Source organism: Xenopus tropicalis, chromosome 6 (genome assembly GCF_000004195.4).
Source record: "Xenopus tropicalis strain Nigerian chromosome 6, UCB_Xtro_10.0, whole genome shotgun sequence".
In the NCBI taxonomy this organism is placed as follows: Eukaryota; Metazoa; Chordata; class Amphibia; order Anura; family Pipidae; genus Xenopus; species Xenopus tropicalis.
This window is the reverse complement of record NC_030682.2, coordinates 25028278-25047235: the sequence shown is the minus strand read 5'-3', so window position 1 is coordinate 25047235 and position 18958 is coordinate 25028278. Positions and strand designations below refer to the sequence as shown.

The window sequence follows — 18958 nt, the reverse complement described above, 5'->3', positions numbered from 1 at the left end:
CCAACACTTAATCATAGGAGCCTATGATTCACTAGTTAATTCATAGATTAATATTAATACATGCCTTTAGGTAGTGACGTCACTTGGAGGTGGGGAAATGGGCGGGCTAGGCAGGGGAATGGGTGGGTGGGGCATGAGAATGGGCAGGGAAGAGTCTATAAAAGGGGGTGATCTGCTGAAGAAAAAATTACAAATGTGGCATTTATATTGCACCGGCACCAGCCCTAGCTGGCGATTCCCTGGCTAGGCTTGTCCAATACCAGCTGGGTGTCAACCCCACCTAGGGTGGAGCCAGAGATTTGATGCAATCGCAAAAATGCAGTTGGTAAAAGAAATGGGTTCAGTTTTATCTCACCATTTCCTATTAGGAGCAAGTATCTTTATTACCGGTAAGTTGCGTCAATACACATCCATGTTAGCGTGCAGCACTTGCACCTGGGGTCGGAAAGAGGCCTCTTATCTCAAGGGATGGCTGAGTTCTTATTGGATTGAGCTGGGTTTTGACTAGTGGGTTTTGTAAAAACCAAGATAATTAGAAATAACTGGATAGCAAATCAGAACAAAATGCTAAAAACAGAACTGACAGACCCCCACCACTCCAGCTGTTGTGAACTGAAACTCCCATCATTGGCAACCAGGAAAAAAAAAGAAGAAAATGTGCATAAGCAATGAGGGTTACTTGATGTTCAAAACTGCCCTGACATTAACAGGGGCCCCTGGCTTTCAAATACAAAGCATTTGTACTTAGACCTACCCCCAAAGGATCTTCCAATAATTTTGTTCTTTACAAAGGACCCTGTGACTGAGCCTTGCAGGGAAATGGTTAAGTGCAGTAATTTGGCATTTTTTGTACAACTGACGTAGACACATTGGTAGAAACAATCTGTACTTTAGGCAATCTTTTAGATGTTATATTTTCCCTCTCTGTTACATGTGAAGATATGGGGAAAATGCACAGCCATGGTTGGAAGTAATGGAAAGAAAGAACAGGGAAGGAGCACTACCATTAGTCTCTTGTACTGATACTTTACAGCTGTATAAAGGGCTGCAAATGATCATTCTGGGGCACACACTGCGCTTGTGTCCCACAGAGAACCAGCCCGACTGGCAATCTGTGGATTCAGGCAAATGCTGTAAGACGCCATAGACAGTCACTATTTATTGGGCTGGTGGGGGGCTGTTTGGGCCTCTGGGTACTAGAAATGCCAGGGCCTATTTTCTGTCCCAGTCTGGGCCTGTAGAGAACCCTGCATAAAGCTGCATTTACACAACATCCCGGCAAAACCATTTTTCCTACCACCATTATCATATACAATATTTGGGAATGATCAGTGATTTATAGTGTCTTTATTAGAGGCTTTTTCGTAAGCAAAGAATTAAATGGACTATAAGCTTAATATTTCTACCTATGTGCAACTGCAGAAACACAAGATGAGCTGAGCATCTGGCAATACTTTGGTTGTTCTGCCATGTAACCCAGCTCAGTGCCAGGCACAATTACCTTAATAACAATGCAGATGAGAGCATGTGATTTATGTTCCCACATTACCTGAATACATTCATTTGCTGACCAATGAATGCATGAAGTGTTCAATAGAAACATGATATATTAGGAATAATATGTTAAAACAAGAATATTACCCCTAATTACAGGCACAATCAGACACAATGAGGCACTTATGCTGTAACATACGTAGCCAATTACTGAATCAATAGAAAGTTTACCTAGTGATATATCAGACTCCCACAGGCCGTTATTTCATATTAATGAGGCAGAATGACCTGTCCTCCAGAATTCCAATGCTCCTGCAATGGTTTTAGTTTCTGAGGGAGGAACAGCTAAACCAGACAAACCCAGAGTAGAGAGGATTTATTATAGGTGAAACATAAGGTAACTCTTAGTAATCATATTGCTAGTTGCTACATTATGTCTCAAATGGTACAGTCCAAATTGTTTCATTTTTATTCCGACTTCATCAGGGGCACTGGGCACTTATGTTGGACAAACAACAGGCACCACCCTGGAAGCATTACGGAACATTAATCTGTTACAAGACCCAGAAATGACACAAGCTGCATGGGGGTCACTTTGTACAAATGGGGCTTCAACATATATAGGACAAATCAACTTACCGTATATTCCAAATTGTGGACAAATTGTAAAAAGAAAAGTAACGTAGAGGAGGTGATTGAGTAAAAGTTTCTTGTCTTTTATTTTTACACAATGCTTTATATAATCTCCATTTGGATGAAAAGTGCAACAAAAAGGTTTTTGTACTGTGACAATTGCAGCAATGTTATATTATATCTTTATCCATCTGGAATGTGTTTTTAACTTTGGCCACAAGATGGCATTATGTGATGCACTATACATTCAAGCATATCACTGGTAATGATGGCTTGATAAACGGCCAGGTAGAGCCTGAAATATGTGCGTACTGCCGCAATGTACTACTGTTTATAAAGTATATGTTATACAGGGCTGCTTTATTTTACTTCGGCCTGGCAGACTCCAGGGGACAGGATGTGTAGCACAGTATGATTTATATTTAATATGGGTTCCTATTACTAGGGGGGAATTTAGGAGGGGTTAGGAGTGTAATTTAGAAATAAAAAGTACCCCATAAAAATCATGACAGAATCCCTTTAAGAGGAACAGCTGACTTTCAAATGTTTGGCCCATGCTGGGGTGCGCTGGGAATATCCTGCTTCCTCTGCCATTTTCTGTGTATGGAAAGGTTGGCACAGGGTTTTCTGCAGTAGATGAACCTGGTTTAGAAAACACATGGTTTTAAACATTCATCTAATTTGAAGCCTTAACACTGAAGTTTGAAAAGGGAAAACTTAAGGGCTTATTTACAAAAATTATAGCAAGGTGCAAATTGCAAATACAGGTTCAAAACCTGGGTCATTCAGATCATGCAAGGAGGGGAACCTCCCATTATACACAGGCATGTTTCCTGGCACATAAAATAGGGTTGCCTCCTGGCCAGTATTTTGCCGGCTTGGCCAGTAAAAATGGTGTTTGATGTCAATATTATTAGGGTAGAAACCTTAAATCACAGAAATTATAAGGGAACCTTGAGAAGGTGGTATTTCCAGTATTCCATATATATGGTGCAACTATACATGCAAGTGACTTGCACCAAAGCTGGAAATGAACTAATCTGCACACACAATGATGCCAGCATAAGGTGAATACAATTTGAACGCAATTCACCAACTTAAATGCTAATTAGCACCTAATGGTAAATCATGCACATGTTGCAGAGCAGTTATTAGAAGAAAATATCAAATTGTGAATTTTTGCACTTTGCACAAGTTTTAGTAAATGGGCCCTATTGCTTTGCTAAAGGGCTCACTTATGATGGATCATAATTAATGACAGGGCGTTACCTCAGAGAAGTCATTTGATTCAGCCTTGCGCACTGCTGACTCCGCCATCCAGTTCCTTAATACATATCTTGGATTGATCACTGCAGGAAAATATGTCAGCATATTAACTCAGATAAGGGAGCTGTACCAATAGCAAGAGAAAATATGCAATGGTCCCAGTAAGGAGCAAAGCTGTGTGAGCTCTGTGCTTAGTGGCAGTGGGATGTACCAACAGGCAACTCCTAAGGACATGGCACTGTGCCTTTATGACCTGGAGGGGTGCAGATGTCTATGGCATTTTACAGCAGCCCCTCTGGCATTTGCCAGAACCCACACATTGACAGTCCGGGCCTCAACACTTACATGATTTGCCCTTCCTGTGTGTTTCCCACCCCACTAGTGTGATGTTAAATTTGCAATCTTACACATCATCCGGCGTCTCCTTTTTTCATCCGTGTCCTCAGGATTCCTAGGGAAATTGGAAATATATTTGTTACGACATTAAACCGCTAACTGCTTTAATTATCCGCCATTTACTGTTTCAGTAAATTGTACGGCTGACAGGAGGGTTTTGTTCTGATGAATGAGCTACAGAAGGTTTAGATCAGCAGTCGGTTTCACCTAACTATAAACATAAAGTAGCTCTGGGGTAGGGCAGAGAGTGTTAGAAGGGGGGCTCCTTAACCAGAAACCTGTTGGTGACACGAGTTACATGGTAACTCGTTTTTTTACGTTGGGGGCCTTCATTTCCTGGGACCCCGTCTTCTGTGCATTCAGTTTTCACCACTGTTTGTCTAACAAGATAAAAACACATAAGCTTAACATTAATTTCATTTTTTTTGCCTTAACAAGAGCATCTAATGCAGCTGAATGGCTGGGCTTGAGTCCGTTTAGAAATGGTCTGGAATAAGCACGTAGTGACTTTATTTGGTAATAAAAGGATTGCAAATATGGGGTTGATGTGAAAAGGACTGAAATATGAAGTTAATGTTTCCACCTATCTGCTACTGCAGAAACACAAGTTGATTTAAGCATCTGGATGTCACTGGGATACAAAATTCAATTCCAGCAAGGGCACTATCTGCAAGGTGTGTGTATGTTCTCCCCATGTATGTACGCACAATTAATTCAATGGCAATGCAGATAGGAGCATGTGATTTACATTCCTAAATTATGCAAATCAATGAAAGGTGAACAATGAATGAATGAGATGTTGAATCAATGTTTTAGCACAAATAGTATATTAAAGGAGAACTAACCTGTAAAAATGAAAATGGCTAGAAATGCTATATTTTTTACACTCATCTTATTGCACCATCCTAAAGGTTCAGCATCTCTATAGCAGTAATGATCCAGGCCTTCAAAGTTGTCACAGGGGCTCCCTATTTTGGATTTTGTTAGGGGTGTCAGTGGGTTTGAGCAGCTGGGGAGAAGTAACTACTGGGTGGGTTGTAACTACTCATCATTCAGAAAATGCGGTTTGCCTGTCATAAAAGCTGTTGCTACAGGGCTGATTATTAAATTCTGCTGCTAATTACACTGGTTTCTGAGCTGCCATGTAATGAGAATCTCAATAAATTACTAATCAGCCTTATAGTGTGAGATGCATATTCTATATATACAGTATATTGTGAGTGGGTCCCTAAGCTCAGGTAAGTGCCAGCAGCAGGGAATCAGCAGAGAAGAAGATGGGGGGCTACTGGGGCACATATCTTCCTTGTTAAAGGGCTTTGATCATTCTGGCCATTGGGGGAACCCAATGCATACTGTGTAGTTTTATCCTATTTCCAGTAAGGAAAACAAATCAGAGCAGTGACAGGGCTTCATGTAAATACACTACAACATAAGTTAGTCAATCAAATAAATCAATTAAATGAATTTCTGGCCATGTTGGGAGGAGGGTGGCTAGACAGAGGATAGTGGTCAGCCAAAAACAGCTGATCATGGAAATAAACCCGAATACCAGTTATACATAATGAATTCTAAGGCAGAGTAAGCAGAGATAACATGGCATATGGCTGTTTTACCTTTTTAATCTCAGAATGTAGGCATCAATCCATGCCAGGAATTGCTTTTGTTGACCGATATCTTGTAATGCCCAATATTCCTGAAATCAATAATGTTTATTGGTCAAGGGGGATAATGATCATGGAGCTAGTAGGCAGGGCTTGTAGGATTGTGTGAGTACAAGCCTATGATTGAACCTTTTAAAATACAAATGTTTATAAAGACCTGCAATCTCCAGTGCTAGACAGGAACGTTTTGTTAGATATCTGGTTAGCTACCTGGGGAATGGAAAGGCTCCGTAGCTGATCCTGTGAGATCTCACTCAGCTGCCGAAATGACATTATAAAATCTGCCCTGGTACTTGCCATTAGCTAGAAAACAAGAACAGCCAATAGCATCTGTGTATGTTATTGCCCTTTAGCTTATACAGTATGATATGAAGCATTGGTACTGCTGTAACCTACATCGAGGAAGGATGAAATCAAGGCCAAATCCTGATCATTTTCACCCAGAATGCCCAGTTTAGCTCTGAACAGCTCAGTGAATCTGCGCACAATAAAACAAGTCATCAGTTTTGGAAACAATATGCTGTAATATTGTAACATGTAGAATGGAACAGGGTCTACTGAAACAGCAGCCACAATGAAATGTTGTGCAGAGTAAACAAACGTGCCCCATGCTACAGTAAGGTCTGTTTCATCCAAGCCTCACTTTTATCCTTGCGTTATACTCTATTTACAGGTGGAGCTGGAGGTATCCCTGCTAAGCTGTATTGCCAAGATTAATTAGCATGCAATGGCTCATCCTGAATTCCCTGACAGATGACCATGGATTCAGCTGCAGAAGCAGAACTTTCCACACATTTACCATACTGTAGAGCATACTGTAACTGAACTTTTCTCTTTGCTCTGTATTTACATGGATACAGTTAAGTACGGCTGCCATGTTGCCATAGTCACAGACATGACCAGCTGATCTGTGATCATAAATATGTTTTCCTGTTCTATGGCTGTCTATGGGAAATATGTTAAACCATCCAATATGGTAGCCCCCATTCATCAGTAAAAGTGAAAGTGTGCAGAGATTGGATGTTTTGTGCCCAAACCCAAGCACTCACACTCTGTTATCCAATACACTATTTATGAACTGAATGTCTTACCTGTAACACTTACAACCCACCTCTTGTAATAGAGATCTGGAAATCCTCGAAGCACTTGGGAAGCTCTAAGCACAAATACAATTAGACACTGAATTCCTATCATGTAAATGTTATACAGTTTAGGCAGAGCTAGAAAGCATGCATAAATATTCCAGCACTCATTAACAATTCACCCTTTTCACTTCACAGGAGTTTACATGCCAGTTACCTCCATTAGTACAGTCCATAATGCAACAGCGTGAATGGAAAAAATATGCAGGAAACTCATTAGTAAGGTAGTAAGTAACATTTAGCTGGCACTCAGGGACTAAAGGTGGCCATACACTTGAAGATTTGCTCGTTTGCCGAGATTACCAAACAAGCGGATCTTCTCCCTATTTGCCAGCCAAAGGTGGGCGATATCTAGTTAAATGATCAAATTATAGCATCGCTATATGCGCCACTGGATCGGGGACCACGTCAATGAGCCGATGCAGTCCCCAATGTGCGGGAAAATCAAACCTGTCCGATTGAGATCTGGACAATCAGATGTCGGTAGGGTAGGCCCGATAAGCTGCTGATTCAGTCAGGACCCAAAATCGGCAGCTAAAATCTGCCCATGTATGGTCACAGTAAGAAATAGATTTAACTCCTGTACAGCTTATAAGATTATAAGATAAGTCACACCGAACAAATTTAAAAATGCATTTGCATGGCATGAAGCCGTCTTGATAACATATTTGCCACAATAAACAGTGCAGAACGGTACAGTGCATGAGTAGCACTGATGCATTATGCCACAAAAAAAATATACTGCTTATGGGAGGCAGATCACTGTAACTTCCGCTTACAGACTGCAAGCTCTTAGTGAGAAGGAAAGGTAAAAACTAAGTAAGTTTTATCAGAAAGGTCTATGTAAATACAGCCATGATATAGCATTCTATGTGGCACTATTGACACCTATTTTTGGTTGTTGGAAGGCATGCAATTATACTGCACCCGTAATTTGGATATTCTTTAGTATTATTTATTATACAGTATTTTGGGTGGCTAGGCAGGTATACTCAATAAAAGAATCCAATTTGCAGGGACAGTATAAATACAAACCTTCCAAATCCCAAAAAACTCCAGGAATGTAAGATGAGGAGACTGGGGAGTCCTTAGATTTCACTGAATACTTCTGATACAAGTGGCAAATCGCACACTGATACCACAAATGTTGTTGGGGCTTTACTTGCCTTTGTTATGCCAGGCAGCACACATTCTAACTAAGTGTCAAGTATTATAGTGTAACAAAAAAAGACAAAGGTACCCCAACTGCCACAGTATAGTAGGCTGTACATTAGTAGGCGCACATTACAATAGCATGGCATTACTCACTGCTGTTGCTGTTTGGAATCCAAAAGAGGATTTAGAGCTAAACGCAATTTGTTCAGATTAAACATTGCCACGTTGGCTTGGTTTCCAATGCTATATCGTCCTTCATCATCAGACGTGTTTGGAACATAATCTATTCAGAGTAAACAGAACATTCATTACAACAATAAGGTTTGTCCCCCCTCAGAATTTAATATTTCCTTCTCAAGTGCTACATGCACAGGCGTCCTTATCATTATTTGGTATTACTCTTAGCCTAGTTACTTGTTACCAAGGAGCAGAACCTTCCTGGCTAGAACCTTCCACCTGGTCCCATCCACTTATGGTTCCAAATCAGCAGTTGATTACTAGTGAAATGTGTTCTTTTGACCTAAATCATTTGTATGTTGGGTCTATTTCCTGACCCATACCCAGCCCTAAACATCCTGTTTAAACTTGGGACTAACCCAGTAAGAGGTTGAAAAGCAGCTTATAAACCCGCCCCTTTGATAACGCCAGTGATAATATAATGGAGGGGCAGCAGGCTCTCCAGTCACTTCTTGGCCACAGAGGGCTATTGTGCGAAGACTGGGGCCTAGTGAGTATTTTGGCCTGTGACCAAGCAGCTTGGATTCTGGGCCTACTTATCACTTGATCTTGCAAGAGAAAATCCCAAATTAAGGTTAAGAGAAGAATTTTATTAGGTATATTTGCTTTAATCAATTACAACTTTACATTAGAAGTGAAGCCAGTTCTAAACAAGAGGCCCATGCACAGGCCACCCTCCCCAACCCTCCCAATTGTGCGGGGACCCTCTTATTTATAAGAAGGAGTAAACCTTCCCATACATTAACAATCACTCTAGCACTACAATAAATGCAGGATCATTGCACAAAGCTATAAATCTGTATTATTATGGAATGATTCTAACCTAAAAGTCAAGTAAAGGTCTTTCTTTATATAAATATTAAACTTTGCACAAGAATTATTCATTTTCTACACATTGACTTCAGTGTTCTGCTTACCAGCATCATAGCTCTCCATGAAACCAAACGGGCCATAGTCTATGGTGATGGATAATAGACTAAAATTGTCAGTATTGCACACACCTGAAGAGAAATGAACAAGCGCATTAGTGACTATTCTCATATCTTTGTATCCTCCAGTACTGCCTAATTAAAGAACATCAGTGTTTCAGGCCATGATTATTCAGCACATCCACTCTAAAGAAACCCCCTCCCAGGCAAGAAAGGCACATACAAGTACACACAAGCCAATAAAAGTTCCAGACAAGATGATAGCTTATTGGCCCCTGTATGAAGCTCTCGAACGGGCCTGCCCATCCAATACGGCCCGTTTGGTTTCATCAGTTAGATAATGGTACAAGGACTGCTTTGGCTTGATGACACATGCCTCGCCTCCACAGTGTGCATACCAAGTGTTGTGATCCGACGTTTAGTCCGAGAACCAAATGATATTGGGCACCTCAAGGGGGTTATATCGGGGCAAGATGCATTCGCCAAGCCAGAGCACTCTCGCATGTATGGCCAGGTTAAGTTGTTGTTAATGGAGGTCTCCTTATAGAAGTAGCTGCCCATCAGAAAAGGACAAATTGAGTAAAACCCGTTGTTATATATTGTTTGAATGAGATTATTAACAACAAATCAACAGCGCTGTACAGGATTATATATTTTTTAAAGATGGTAAAATGAGTGAAATAACACATACGCATGATGTTTAATATCCAAACCATAGAGACTTAAATGGCTTCTACCTCAATGTGCATACTGTGCATAGTCTAGATGAGCACCAAGGATAACATGAATTTAACTAGAAATGTGCCAATCTATGACCAGACAGAAAGAAGATGGCTAATTAATTCTTACTTGTGGCTGAAAGTGCTAGAGGGGTCGGTAACACCTACACAGAAGCTAGAACAGGCAAGAAGAAAACACTCATATATCCACATCCAACTTATTCCATTGGAAGGGATAACATAAGCAGACTGAATAGCAGCCCCCAGGCCTATATATACAGTATGCTGATGTTACTTGGAGACATAGAATTGCAGTCACAGGGAACTAATACAAACCTACCATGAGCAAATCCAACTGACATCCACGAGGCTATGAGATTTGCTGTTTCAGATACCACGATAGAGAAAAATGTCTGAAATTTAAAATTATTGTTAGAAACAGGCAAAACTAGAGCACATCAATATGTCACAGTTATATATATACATATAATTTTTTTTCAAATTAAAGCCAGAGGTAATTGGCTCAAATGCTCCTAATAACATAAATTAGCAAATTGATCTAGCATAACCTTTAGTGGATTTATTGCCCATTCTTATTTTTGAAGTTGGCAATAAATGATGGGTTAAGCAAAAAGCCACTGTACTTAAAGCCATGATATCTATAGTGCTATAAGTATGTGCCATTGTGTCCTATGCCTGCCATCTAGGTTGGAACACAGAGTACAGTTTTATGAAAATAGCTGTAATGACCATAATAACCTTGTGTGCAATGGGCAATAATCAATCAGGGGAGTAACAATAAGGCCAAGCACAGTCAGTTACTAGTGGGGGGTTTAGGAGTGTAGAGGGATCCCGACTCAGGTTTCTGAAACACTTAATCTTGCTTGGATACTGCCCAGTTATTTCTAGTTAGGCCACTTAAATAAAGTGTGAGTTTGATAGTGACATCAAGTTCTCTAACTCTTACCAGGGTTCTGTTAGGAGCTTTGCTGTTGATTGAAGGGAAATAGTTTGTGATGATGAAGTCTACCAGTTTCCTGTCAAATAGTCAATAAAGGGACTTCATTTAACAAATGATAACTCTTCATGCTTCCTATACTGCCTTACACATACATAGCTCCCAACATCTGGAAAATAGAAAGAGAGACAGAAAGACCTGCTGTGTGCTGCAAGGAGAAAATACCACTAAATGCCACACCCGTTTTAATAAAACATACTAATAAGACATACTAATATAATTACAACAGAAAACGTATAATGAGAATATTAACTTTAGATGTGTCAGTATAATTACTATAAAAGCTAAAAAAATGAGCATATTAACCCCAGACATGTCCGTATAATTACTGCAGAAAACAAAAAAATGAGCATATAAACAACAGACTTGTCAGTATAATTGCTACAGAAAATGGATAATGAACATAGTAACCCTAGATGTGCCAGTATAATCACTAAATAAAATGTATAGTAGGAATATTAACCCTAGTTGTGCCCAACATAATTACTATAGAAATTGGATCACAAGCATCTTATTCCCATACAAGTCAATATAATTACTCCAGAAAATGGATAATGAGCATATTAACCTCAGTAAAATCACTAAATAAAATGGATAATGAGACTATTAACCCTAGATGTGCCAGTATAGTTACTGAGCTTAGTCCTATCTCAAGGCAACACCAACACAATAAATCTGATGATCAGCTAGACTCACTCGTCTCAAATATATAGCATAAACTGCTGATAAATGCAATGTGTATGGACTAGAGAGGAAACATTGCACACTATAGGGTAATATAAATGTATCCCCTTTACCTCAGTAACTCAAATTCTCCAGAATGAGACAAAATTTCAAGCGAACCAATTCGAAACCACGACTTGGCAACACGCAATACCATTGCTCCTAGGAACAAAGAAGGTGCAGGATTCTTTAGATCCTTGATAAATTACCAATTTGCTCTAGCAACGTTAACCTTACTGCAACACACCGACTAAGACGTTATAGTTTACTTATTTGACTTTAATGGAGAAGGCATTTTACTGCCAATAGATTTGCCACATTAGTGCCACCTAGAACGCTATATTTATTCTGCAGAAACCATTACCATACCTGAGTAAACAGCTTTAGAAACTTTAACAGCTTTAAGTTTGCTTAAGATAGCAGCTGCCATTTTAAGTAGCTTCCTGCTGCAGTTCTAGCCGTTATAGCTGAGATCACTCATTCCTAAGGGAGGGAGTTCTTAGCATTCTGGTGGGAGGGGGGAGCAGGAGAGGGGAGAGAGGAGAGAACTGCACAGACTCTGGCCACAGGAATTAAGGCTGTTTCTGAGAGAGAAAGTCAGGCACTGGAACATCATTGTTTACAAAAAAAGAGACAAGAAACCCTGTGTTTCTTGTGATGGAGGACTCAGTGCAGCATTACTGTAAGTGCTTAAGGCTGTATTTACATAGACCTTTCTGTATTTACATAGAACTTAGTTTTTACCTTTCCTTCTCCTTTAAACTTTGTGTGGAATCCGTTATCTGGAAACCCCCCCAAAAAAATCCAGAAAGTTCCAAATTATGGGAGGGCCATCTTCCATAGACTCCATTATAAGCAAATAATTCTAACTGTCCAATTATATTTCTCTGTAATAAATAAAACAGTAGCTTGCACTTTAACCTAACTGTGATATAATTAGTCTTTATTGGACGCAAAACAATCCTGTTGGGTTTAATTAATGTTCAAATGTGATATAGAGATCCAAATTACGGCAAGATTCCTTATCCGGAAAACCCCAGGTCCCAAGCATTCTGGATAACAGGTCCCATACCTGTTCCTGCTTTTAAAATAAGGTTCTCGATCATTCCAGAGATATAAAATGAAGCCATCCTTTAAAACATCAGTGTGTACCTTACTTTTATTTTTAGGATTCATTTTTCAGACACTTACCCCTTTCCCTTCTCAGGCTGCCATTGTAGAACTGGTCTCTCCACACTGCGTCATCACTTACAATAAGACTGTAATAAAAAAAATCTCAATGAAAAATAAAAAAAAAATCTAGTGCCTAAAACAGTGCTGTCCAACCTCTGTGGTACCGAGGGCCGGATGGAAGTCAGTTTTGGCTGCTCCCTTTTTTAAACCGCACCCACTTTAAACCACACCCATAAACGCACAAACATTTTAAAAGCCATTTCCAAATTAATACTGGTAGCACACCAAAAAGACAAATGGTTGGTGCTCACAGCAGGGATATCACTCTTCTTTCATATGTGAAAAAAAGTTAATCAAGACATATTAAGCCACACTCTTAAATCCATATGGCTCCTTTGTTTCTGTGGATAGTACAGCAACCCCCAACACATAACTATACACCCTGGGGACTCCCCTAACAACCATTTCCAAATACTTACAAATTCCAAGAACAAACCTTTACCAAGTTCACCTCCCACAGGTAGCATAGGGCAGGCAGAGTATGGCACACACACAGGCAGCATAGGGCAGGTAGAGTATGCCACACACACACCGGCAGCATAGGGCAGGCAGAGTATGCCACACACACACACCGGCAGCATAGGGCAAGCAGAGTATGCCACACACACACCGGCAGCATAGGGCAGGCAGAGTATGCCACACACACACCGGCAGTATAGGGCAGGCAGAGTATGGCACACACACACCAGCAGCATAGGGCAGGCAAAGTATGGCACACACACACCGGCAGCATAGGGCAGGTAGAGTATGCCACACAAACACAGGCAGCATAGGGCAGGCAGAGTATGCCACACACACACCGGCAGCATAGGGCAGGCAGAGTATGCCACACACACCGGCAGCATAGGGCAGGCAGAGTATGCCACACACACACCGGCAGCATAGGGCAGGCAGAGTATGGCACACACCGGCAGCATAGGGCAGGCAAAGTATGGCACACACACACCGGCAGCATAGGGCAGGCAAAGTATGGCACACACCGGCAGCATAGGGCAGGCAGAGTATGGCACACACACACCGGCAGCATAGGGCAGGCAGAGTATGGCACACACACACCGGCAGCATAGGGCAGGCAGAGTATGCCACATACACACAGGCAGCATAAGGCAGGCAGAGTATGGCACACACAGGTAGCACAAGGCAGGAAGGGTATGGAACACACATGCAGCATAGGGCAGGCAAATAAGATCCATTATCTGAAATCCCGTTATCCAGAATGCTTCAAATAATGGGATGACAATCTTCCACAGATCCCATTTTATATTAAGATTTTTAAAAATGATTTTCTTTTTCTCTGTAATAATAAAACAGTACCATGTACTTGATCCCAACTGAGATATAATTAAAGGAGACATATCCTATAAAAATTAAGAATGTACCAGTGAATTATACTCCTCTAAATATAGAAGGATTGTGCTTAAAAAAGTTGTGTTTCAGACTGATTTATTGAGAAATTCCCCCCAAACCCCACTAGTCCCGCCCATCTGTTCCACTTCCTGCTGGCTGAATTCTCTGGATGTGCAGGGGGGCCGGCGGCACACAGTACACCAATCAGCAGCTACTGATCTGACCTGATAGGGAATTAAAGCCTGTCTGTGCTTGTGTGACTGCAGGGCTGTGATTGGCTCTCCCCCTCCTACTGTGCTTCTGGCAGGGAGCGTTAGGACACGCCCACCTCTCATTTGAAACAGGGACAGAGAACTGATAGGGTCTATAGGGAGCTCCAATAAAAGGGCCATTTTTGCAGACAGTATTCAATTTTAGCCCAAAGTGAAACCAGCACCAATTATTATTAGTGTTGGGTTTTTCCCATTTATCCAAAATGTCTCCTTTAATCCTCATTGGAGACAAAACAGTCCAATAGGGTTTAATTAACATTTAAATGTTTTTTTTGGTAGATTTAGAGGCAGATTTATCAAAATGTGAATTTAGGGCAAAGACACACAGGGCAATTTGTCGCCGCAACTTTTTATTAACCCGGTTGTGGCAACTTTTTACCCATAGAGTATCATTGCGTCGCTGTGACAAATCGCGTGCTCATTTTCGTTGTGCGGATTGGTTGCCGCAACTTTTTAAAAAGTCGCGGCGACTAATCGCCCCGTGTGTCTTCTCCCTTAGGGTGAAGACACACAGAGCCACTAGTAGCAGCTACTTGTTGTGGCTACTAAAATAGACAATGCGGATCATTTACTAATAATTGTCTCTACTTGTGTTTTAGCAGAAGCAATCCTCAGTATTGTCTATGGCAGGGTATTTTCTGGCGTTTAGTAGCTGTGACTAATATCTGCTACTAAGTAGCCCCGTGTGTCTTTACCCTAAAGCTCACTACAGAAAAAATCCCACTTTCTATTCATTTCTATGGGATTTTTAAAAGTGTATTTATTAAATGGTGAATTTCACCCATTGATAAATACAGCGAATGAATAGAGAGCGGGGTTCTTTTTCTGTGGTGAGCTTTAATCTCACACTTTGATAAATCTGCCCCTTAAAGTATGGAGATCAAATACCAGTATTATACATTACAGTGTTCTCACCTTGCTAAAGAACAGAACTAACTTTAAAAAAGGCCATTTTCAATTTTTTGAACCTATATCTGCCACATAACTGTGAGTAGTGATTTGGTTACTTAGTTATAAAAGCAGTCAAATGATTGCTTTTGCTTTGCTTCTGCTCTTCTATGAATTAATATAAATAAAATTCCTCTCTAACCGCATTGCTCTTGTTTTAGGGCACAGATATTAATATAAAACAATAACCTATCTACCCTTGGAAATAATGGGAAAGAAGTACCTTGCAGCTCTGCTGGTGGGAATGCCAAGATAATGCATGGCCTCGCTGCATAGGAACTCTCGTACTGATGAACGGAGCACGGCTCTTCCATCTCCACCTCTGCAGAACAAAAAGACATAAATAACTCCCAGTGTGGAGACGGACAGACAGTACACATACCAGGGACCTGGTGGCATACAATGACTGAGATACAAACTAAACTGTTGCATTTTAAGTACACTGAGGCCCCCCACAGGGCCAATATAAAGCACATGATTATGGCATTTTACAGTAGCTACACCATGGCATTTTTCCAAATTGCCAATCTGTGCCAGGGGTAGGTAGGCACAACAGGTGTCACAAAACAGCACTGGGGTGCAGAATATTCCTCCATCCCACAGAGCCAAGAGTGCATCACTGTGCTGGGAGGGTCCCCAATGCAGTTGGATTCTTCCCACTTAGGAGCTTTTAAACACAAGCTAGTGTCATATTCTGAACCGACAGTCTCTCTCTTATATACAAAGCAGTCAAATATTACATTCATTGGGCTTCACTGCCACCTACTGAAGCTAAACTGAACTGTAATGGCAGGCCTGGAAATAAAGCTTTAGCACAATTTCACTGGAATACCCCTGACCAGTCACATCTAATTACTTTGCCCGGGCCCGGACTGGGATTCAAAATAGGCCCTGGCATTCCAAGTACACAGAAGCCCAAACAGCCCCCCCCAGTCCAATAAACAGTGACTGTCTATTGCATCTTACAGCAGCCAGGGCCGGATTTGAATATAGGGCGCCCTGAGGCTGCCCCCTTTTGGCATGCACCCACCTCCTCCACGCCACAACTCACGTACAGGGCAGTGGGGGCAGGACGCTCTAAAGGTTCTGCACATCCGACCCCCATTGCTCCGTATGGGAGCAAAATTTCATTGCGGCTGGGCCCCATACCAACCCTAAATTTGTGCCGCCCTAGGCCCAGGCCTTTGTGACCACAAATCCAGGCCTGACAACAGCCCCTTTGGCATTTGCCTGAATTGACAGATTGCCAGTCTGGGCCTGACTTTGCCTGGTCCAAGACAACAAAGGTGACACTTTAAGAAAAGCTATGCAGACTGGATAACGTGTATTCACTAATGTAAAGCAATAAATACAAATACAATAATTTATTCTGTTTTCATTACCTGGAATATGGTGTCCTTCCTGACCCCTTTAACTGCAGCTCCCATCGCTCTCCAAACCTTAACACAGAAATATCATATTTCTATTAAGGCAAATCTTTATAATTCCCAAGATTAAAAGTTAAGAATATTTTACTCAAATATTTAGGTTATAAAAAAACCTGGAATGCTGTTTTACATGTTCTAGGGAGGATTGGGAGTTGTTGTACTGGAATTAGAGACAACGGATATTGGAAACGTCTGACTTACCTGTTGATGTAGGTGCCGATTAAATGCGCTCTTCCATCGCCCAGCTGCCCGGCCCAAACACCAAACTGATTGCAGCATGAAAAGAATGAAAGGTTTTTCACATACTAAACATGTATATTTATTCTGTTTGCACCATTTCAAGTGCAATAAGCAGATATTTCTAATCATATATCTTTCTTATCATGACTCTGGGATTTAGTAGGACTCTGGTAACAATTTCACTGGAAACAGAAATATGCAATTAAAATTGTCTACCTGAATGCTACCTTTATTGCATTAATACTAATTAATACTGACTATAGAGCCAATCACAGAAAAATCTCTTTACATATCTAGGGTTGACACCTTTTTTGGGAAAAAATACTGTCTTTCCTATATTTTTTTTTATAATTTTTCCCTATTAATAACATTGGTAACATCAAGCATAATTTTACTGGCCAAGCAGGTAAAATACTGGCCAGGTGGCAACCCTTAGCATATCAGATTGCCTGTTGGCTTCATACAGAGCTTCCATGCAGTTTTATCAGATCAGAAAGAGACATCCAGACTAGATGGATGGTGAACAAGACTAGGAATCTTATGAATGTGTGATGCAGCTGGGATCAGACCCTTAACACAAATGGAACCACATGGTTCAAAAACCATTGAGATTCTCATAGGGTTGGACTGGGCCGGTGGGGCACCGGGAAAAAACCCAGTGGGCCCTGGCCACTGCCGACCCAGACCCGGTGCTTCCCAGCTGAGCTCCCTACCCCGATCGCACCTAAGATATGTGTAATGTATTCATGCTCAGGGGGAAGGAAGGGGGTGGCGTGGGCGGCAGGGGCCCCTGGGGGGTGTGGGGGCCTATGGGGAGGATAAGGGCCCCTGTACCCCTCAGTCTGACCCTGGATTCTCAAAGAAAGGAACCTTTTTATCGTACAGGTCAAGTACAAGGACCTGGTAAATATGACCTTACCAAGGTGTTAGTTACAGGAATCCCTCGCACCCATAGTACTTTGCATCAAATTCAATATTTCTAGAAGATAAGGCACAGAGCACTATGCACAAGCATGTATATAGTGGTGTGACACAAGTGCTGAGAATATGTGGAAATCTACACCAGATGTTAAAAGGACATGTGCATTTACCTGATGTCCCCCATATCGGTGCGCAAGTGGCCCCCAGTCAGTAAAGCCATCTCTCCCACTTACAAATTGAAGAAATGCATCTGTCTCTCCAACAGAAATGGCAAGATCTAGAAGGTTCTCCAAGGCATCCTGTTAAAATTTTTCTGTATTAGAATATTTAAAGACATTCATTGAAACAAAAGCTGAAATATCACTGTTATCATTGCAATATAAAGTTTATAGTTTAAAGGGTTTTACTGTAAAACAAGATGAGATTTATCATGAAGTGTAAGGATACGATTATAAAATGTACCAGTACAGGTATAGGATTCCTTATCTGGAAACCCGTTATCCAGAAAGATCAGTCTCCCATAGACTCCATTTTAATCAAATAATTTAGAATTTTAAAACCAAAACCTTTTTCTCTGTAATAATAAAACAGTACCTTGTAATTAATCCCAAATAAGATATAAATAATCCTTACTGCATGCAAAACAATCCTATTGGGTTTGAATAATATAATTATTTTTTAATAGACTTAAGGTATGGAGATCCAAATTACGGAAAGACCCCTTATCCAGAATACTCTTGGTCCCGAGCATTCTGGATAATGGGTCCTATACCTGTATTATGCCTCTGCTGGGTTATAATGTTTAAAACACCAAAATTGTCATTTAGGAGAGGTGGACATTTTGGCTGTGCAAGGGGCCTTTCTCCCTAATGCATTGCCAAGCAGAAAGAGTTTCCTGCTGTTATGCCTGTGCCCTGCAATATAAACACCAAAACTGACTGCAGTACCGTATACTGGAGGAAATGTAGTCAGTATAATATAGGCGACGCTGACCTTACCTCTGAAACAGCTACGAGTCGGACATCTGACGTGAATGGAGTTGGGGAGACATAGGAAAAAATACATTCTTGCACTCTTCTAACATAATTGTTTCTGTTAGGATCAACAGGCAATTCATCTGTTAGGGAGAGACACATTGCAGTATTATAAGGAGCATTCCATTTCTTTTCCCCTCAAATAAAAAAAAAATGAATCAGA

At 40.9% G+C, this 18958-nt stretch overlaps 1 protein-coding gene across 3 annotated transcripts in view; it reads right to left on the bottom strand.

Moving 5' to 3' along the window:
- Positions 1-1330: 1330 nt before the first annotated feature.
- The window catches only part of LOC100495255 (uncharacterized), a 22149-nt gene continuing 4521 nt past the window's right edge, over positions 1331-18958 (bottom strand). The window contains exons 4-21 of one of the 3 annotated variants that reach the window (XM_012964417.3): positions 18760-18878; positions 17932-18060; positions 16802-16866; positions 16556-16612; positions 15397-15495; positions 12565-12632; positions 11448-11535; positions 10600-10669; positions 9973-10045; positions 8902-8985; positions 7901-8030; positions 6562-6606; positions 5847-5928; positions 5661-5753; positions 5403-5482; positions 3801-3844; positions 3397-3476; positions 1331-2769 (exon numbers count right to left, since the gene is read on the bottom strand). In XM_012964417.3, coding sequence (XP_012819871.1) covers positions 2647-2769; positions 3397-3476; positions 3801-3844; positions 5403-5482; positions 5661-5753; positions 5847-5928; positions 6562-6606; positions 7901-8030; positions 8902-8985; positions 9973-10045; positions 10600-10669; positions 11448-11535; positions 12565-12632; positions 15397-15495; positions 16556-16612; positions 16802-16866; positions 17932-18060; positions 18760-18878 — 1529 coding nt within the window. In that variant the 3' untranslated portion in view covers positions 1331-2646. The remainder of the gene's footprint in view (positions 2770-3396; positions 3477-3800; positions 3845-5402; positions 5483-5660; positions 5754-5846; positions 5929-6561; positions 6607-7900; positions 8031-8901; positions 8986-9972; positions 10046-10599; positions 10670-11447; positions 11536-12564; positions 12633-15396; positions 15496-16555; positions 16613-16801; positions 16867-17931; positions 18061-18759; positions 18879-18958) is intronic. The other 2 variants (NM_001201423.1, XM_031903287.1) reach the window with 2 other exon arrangements.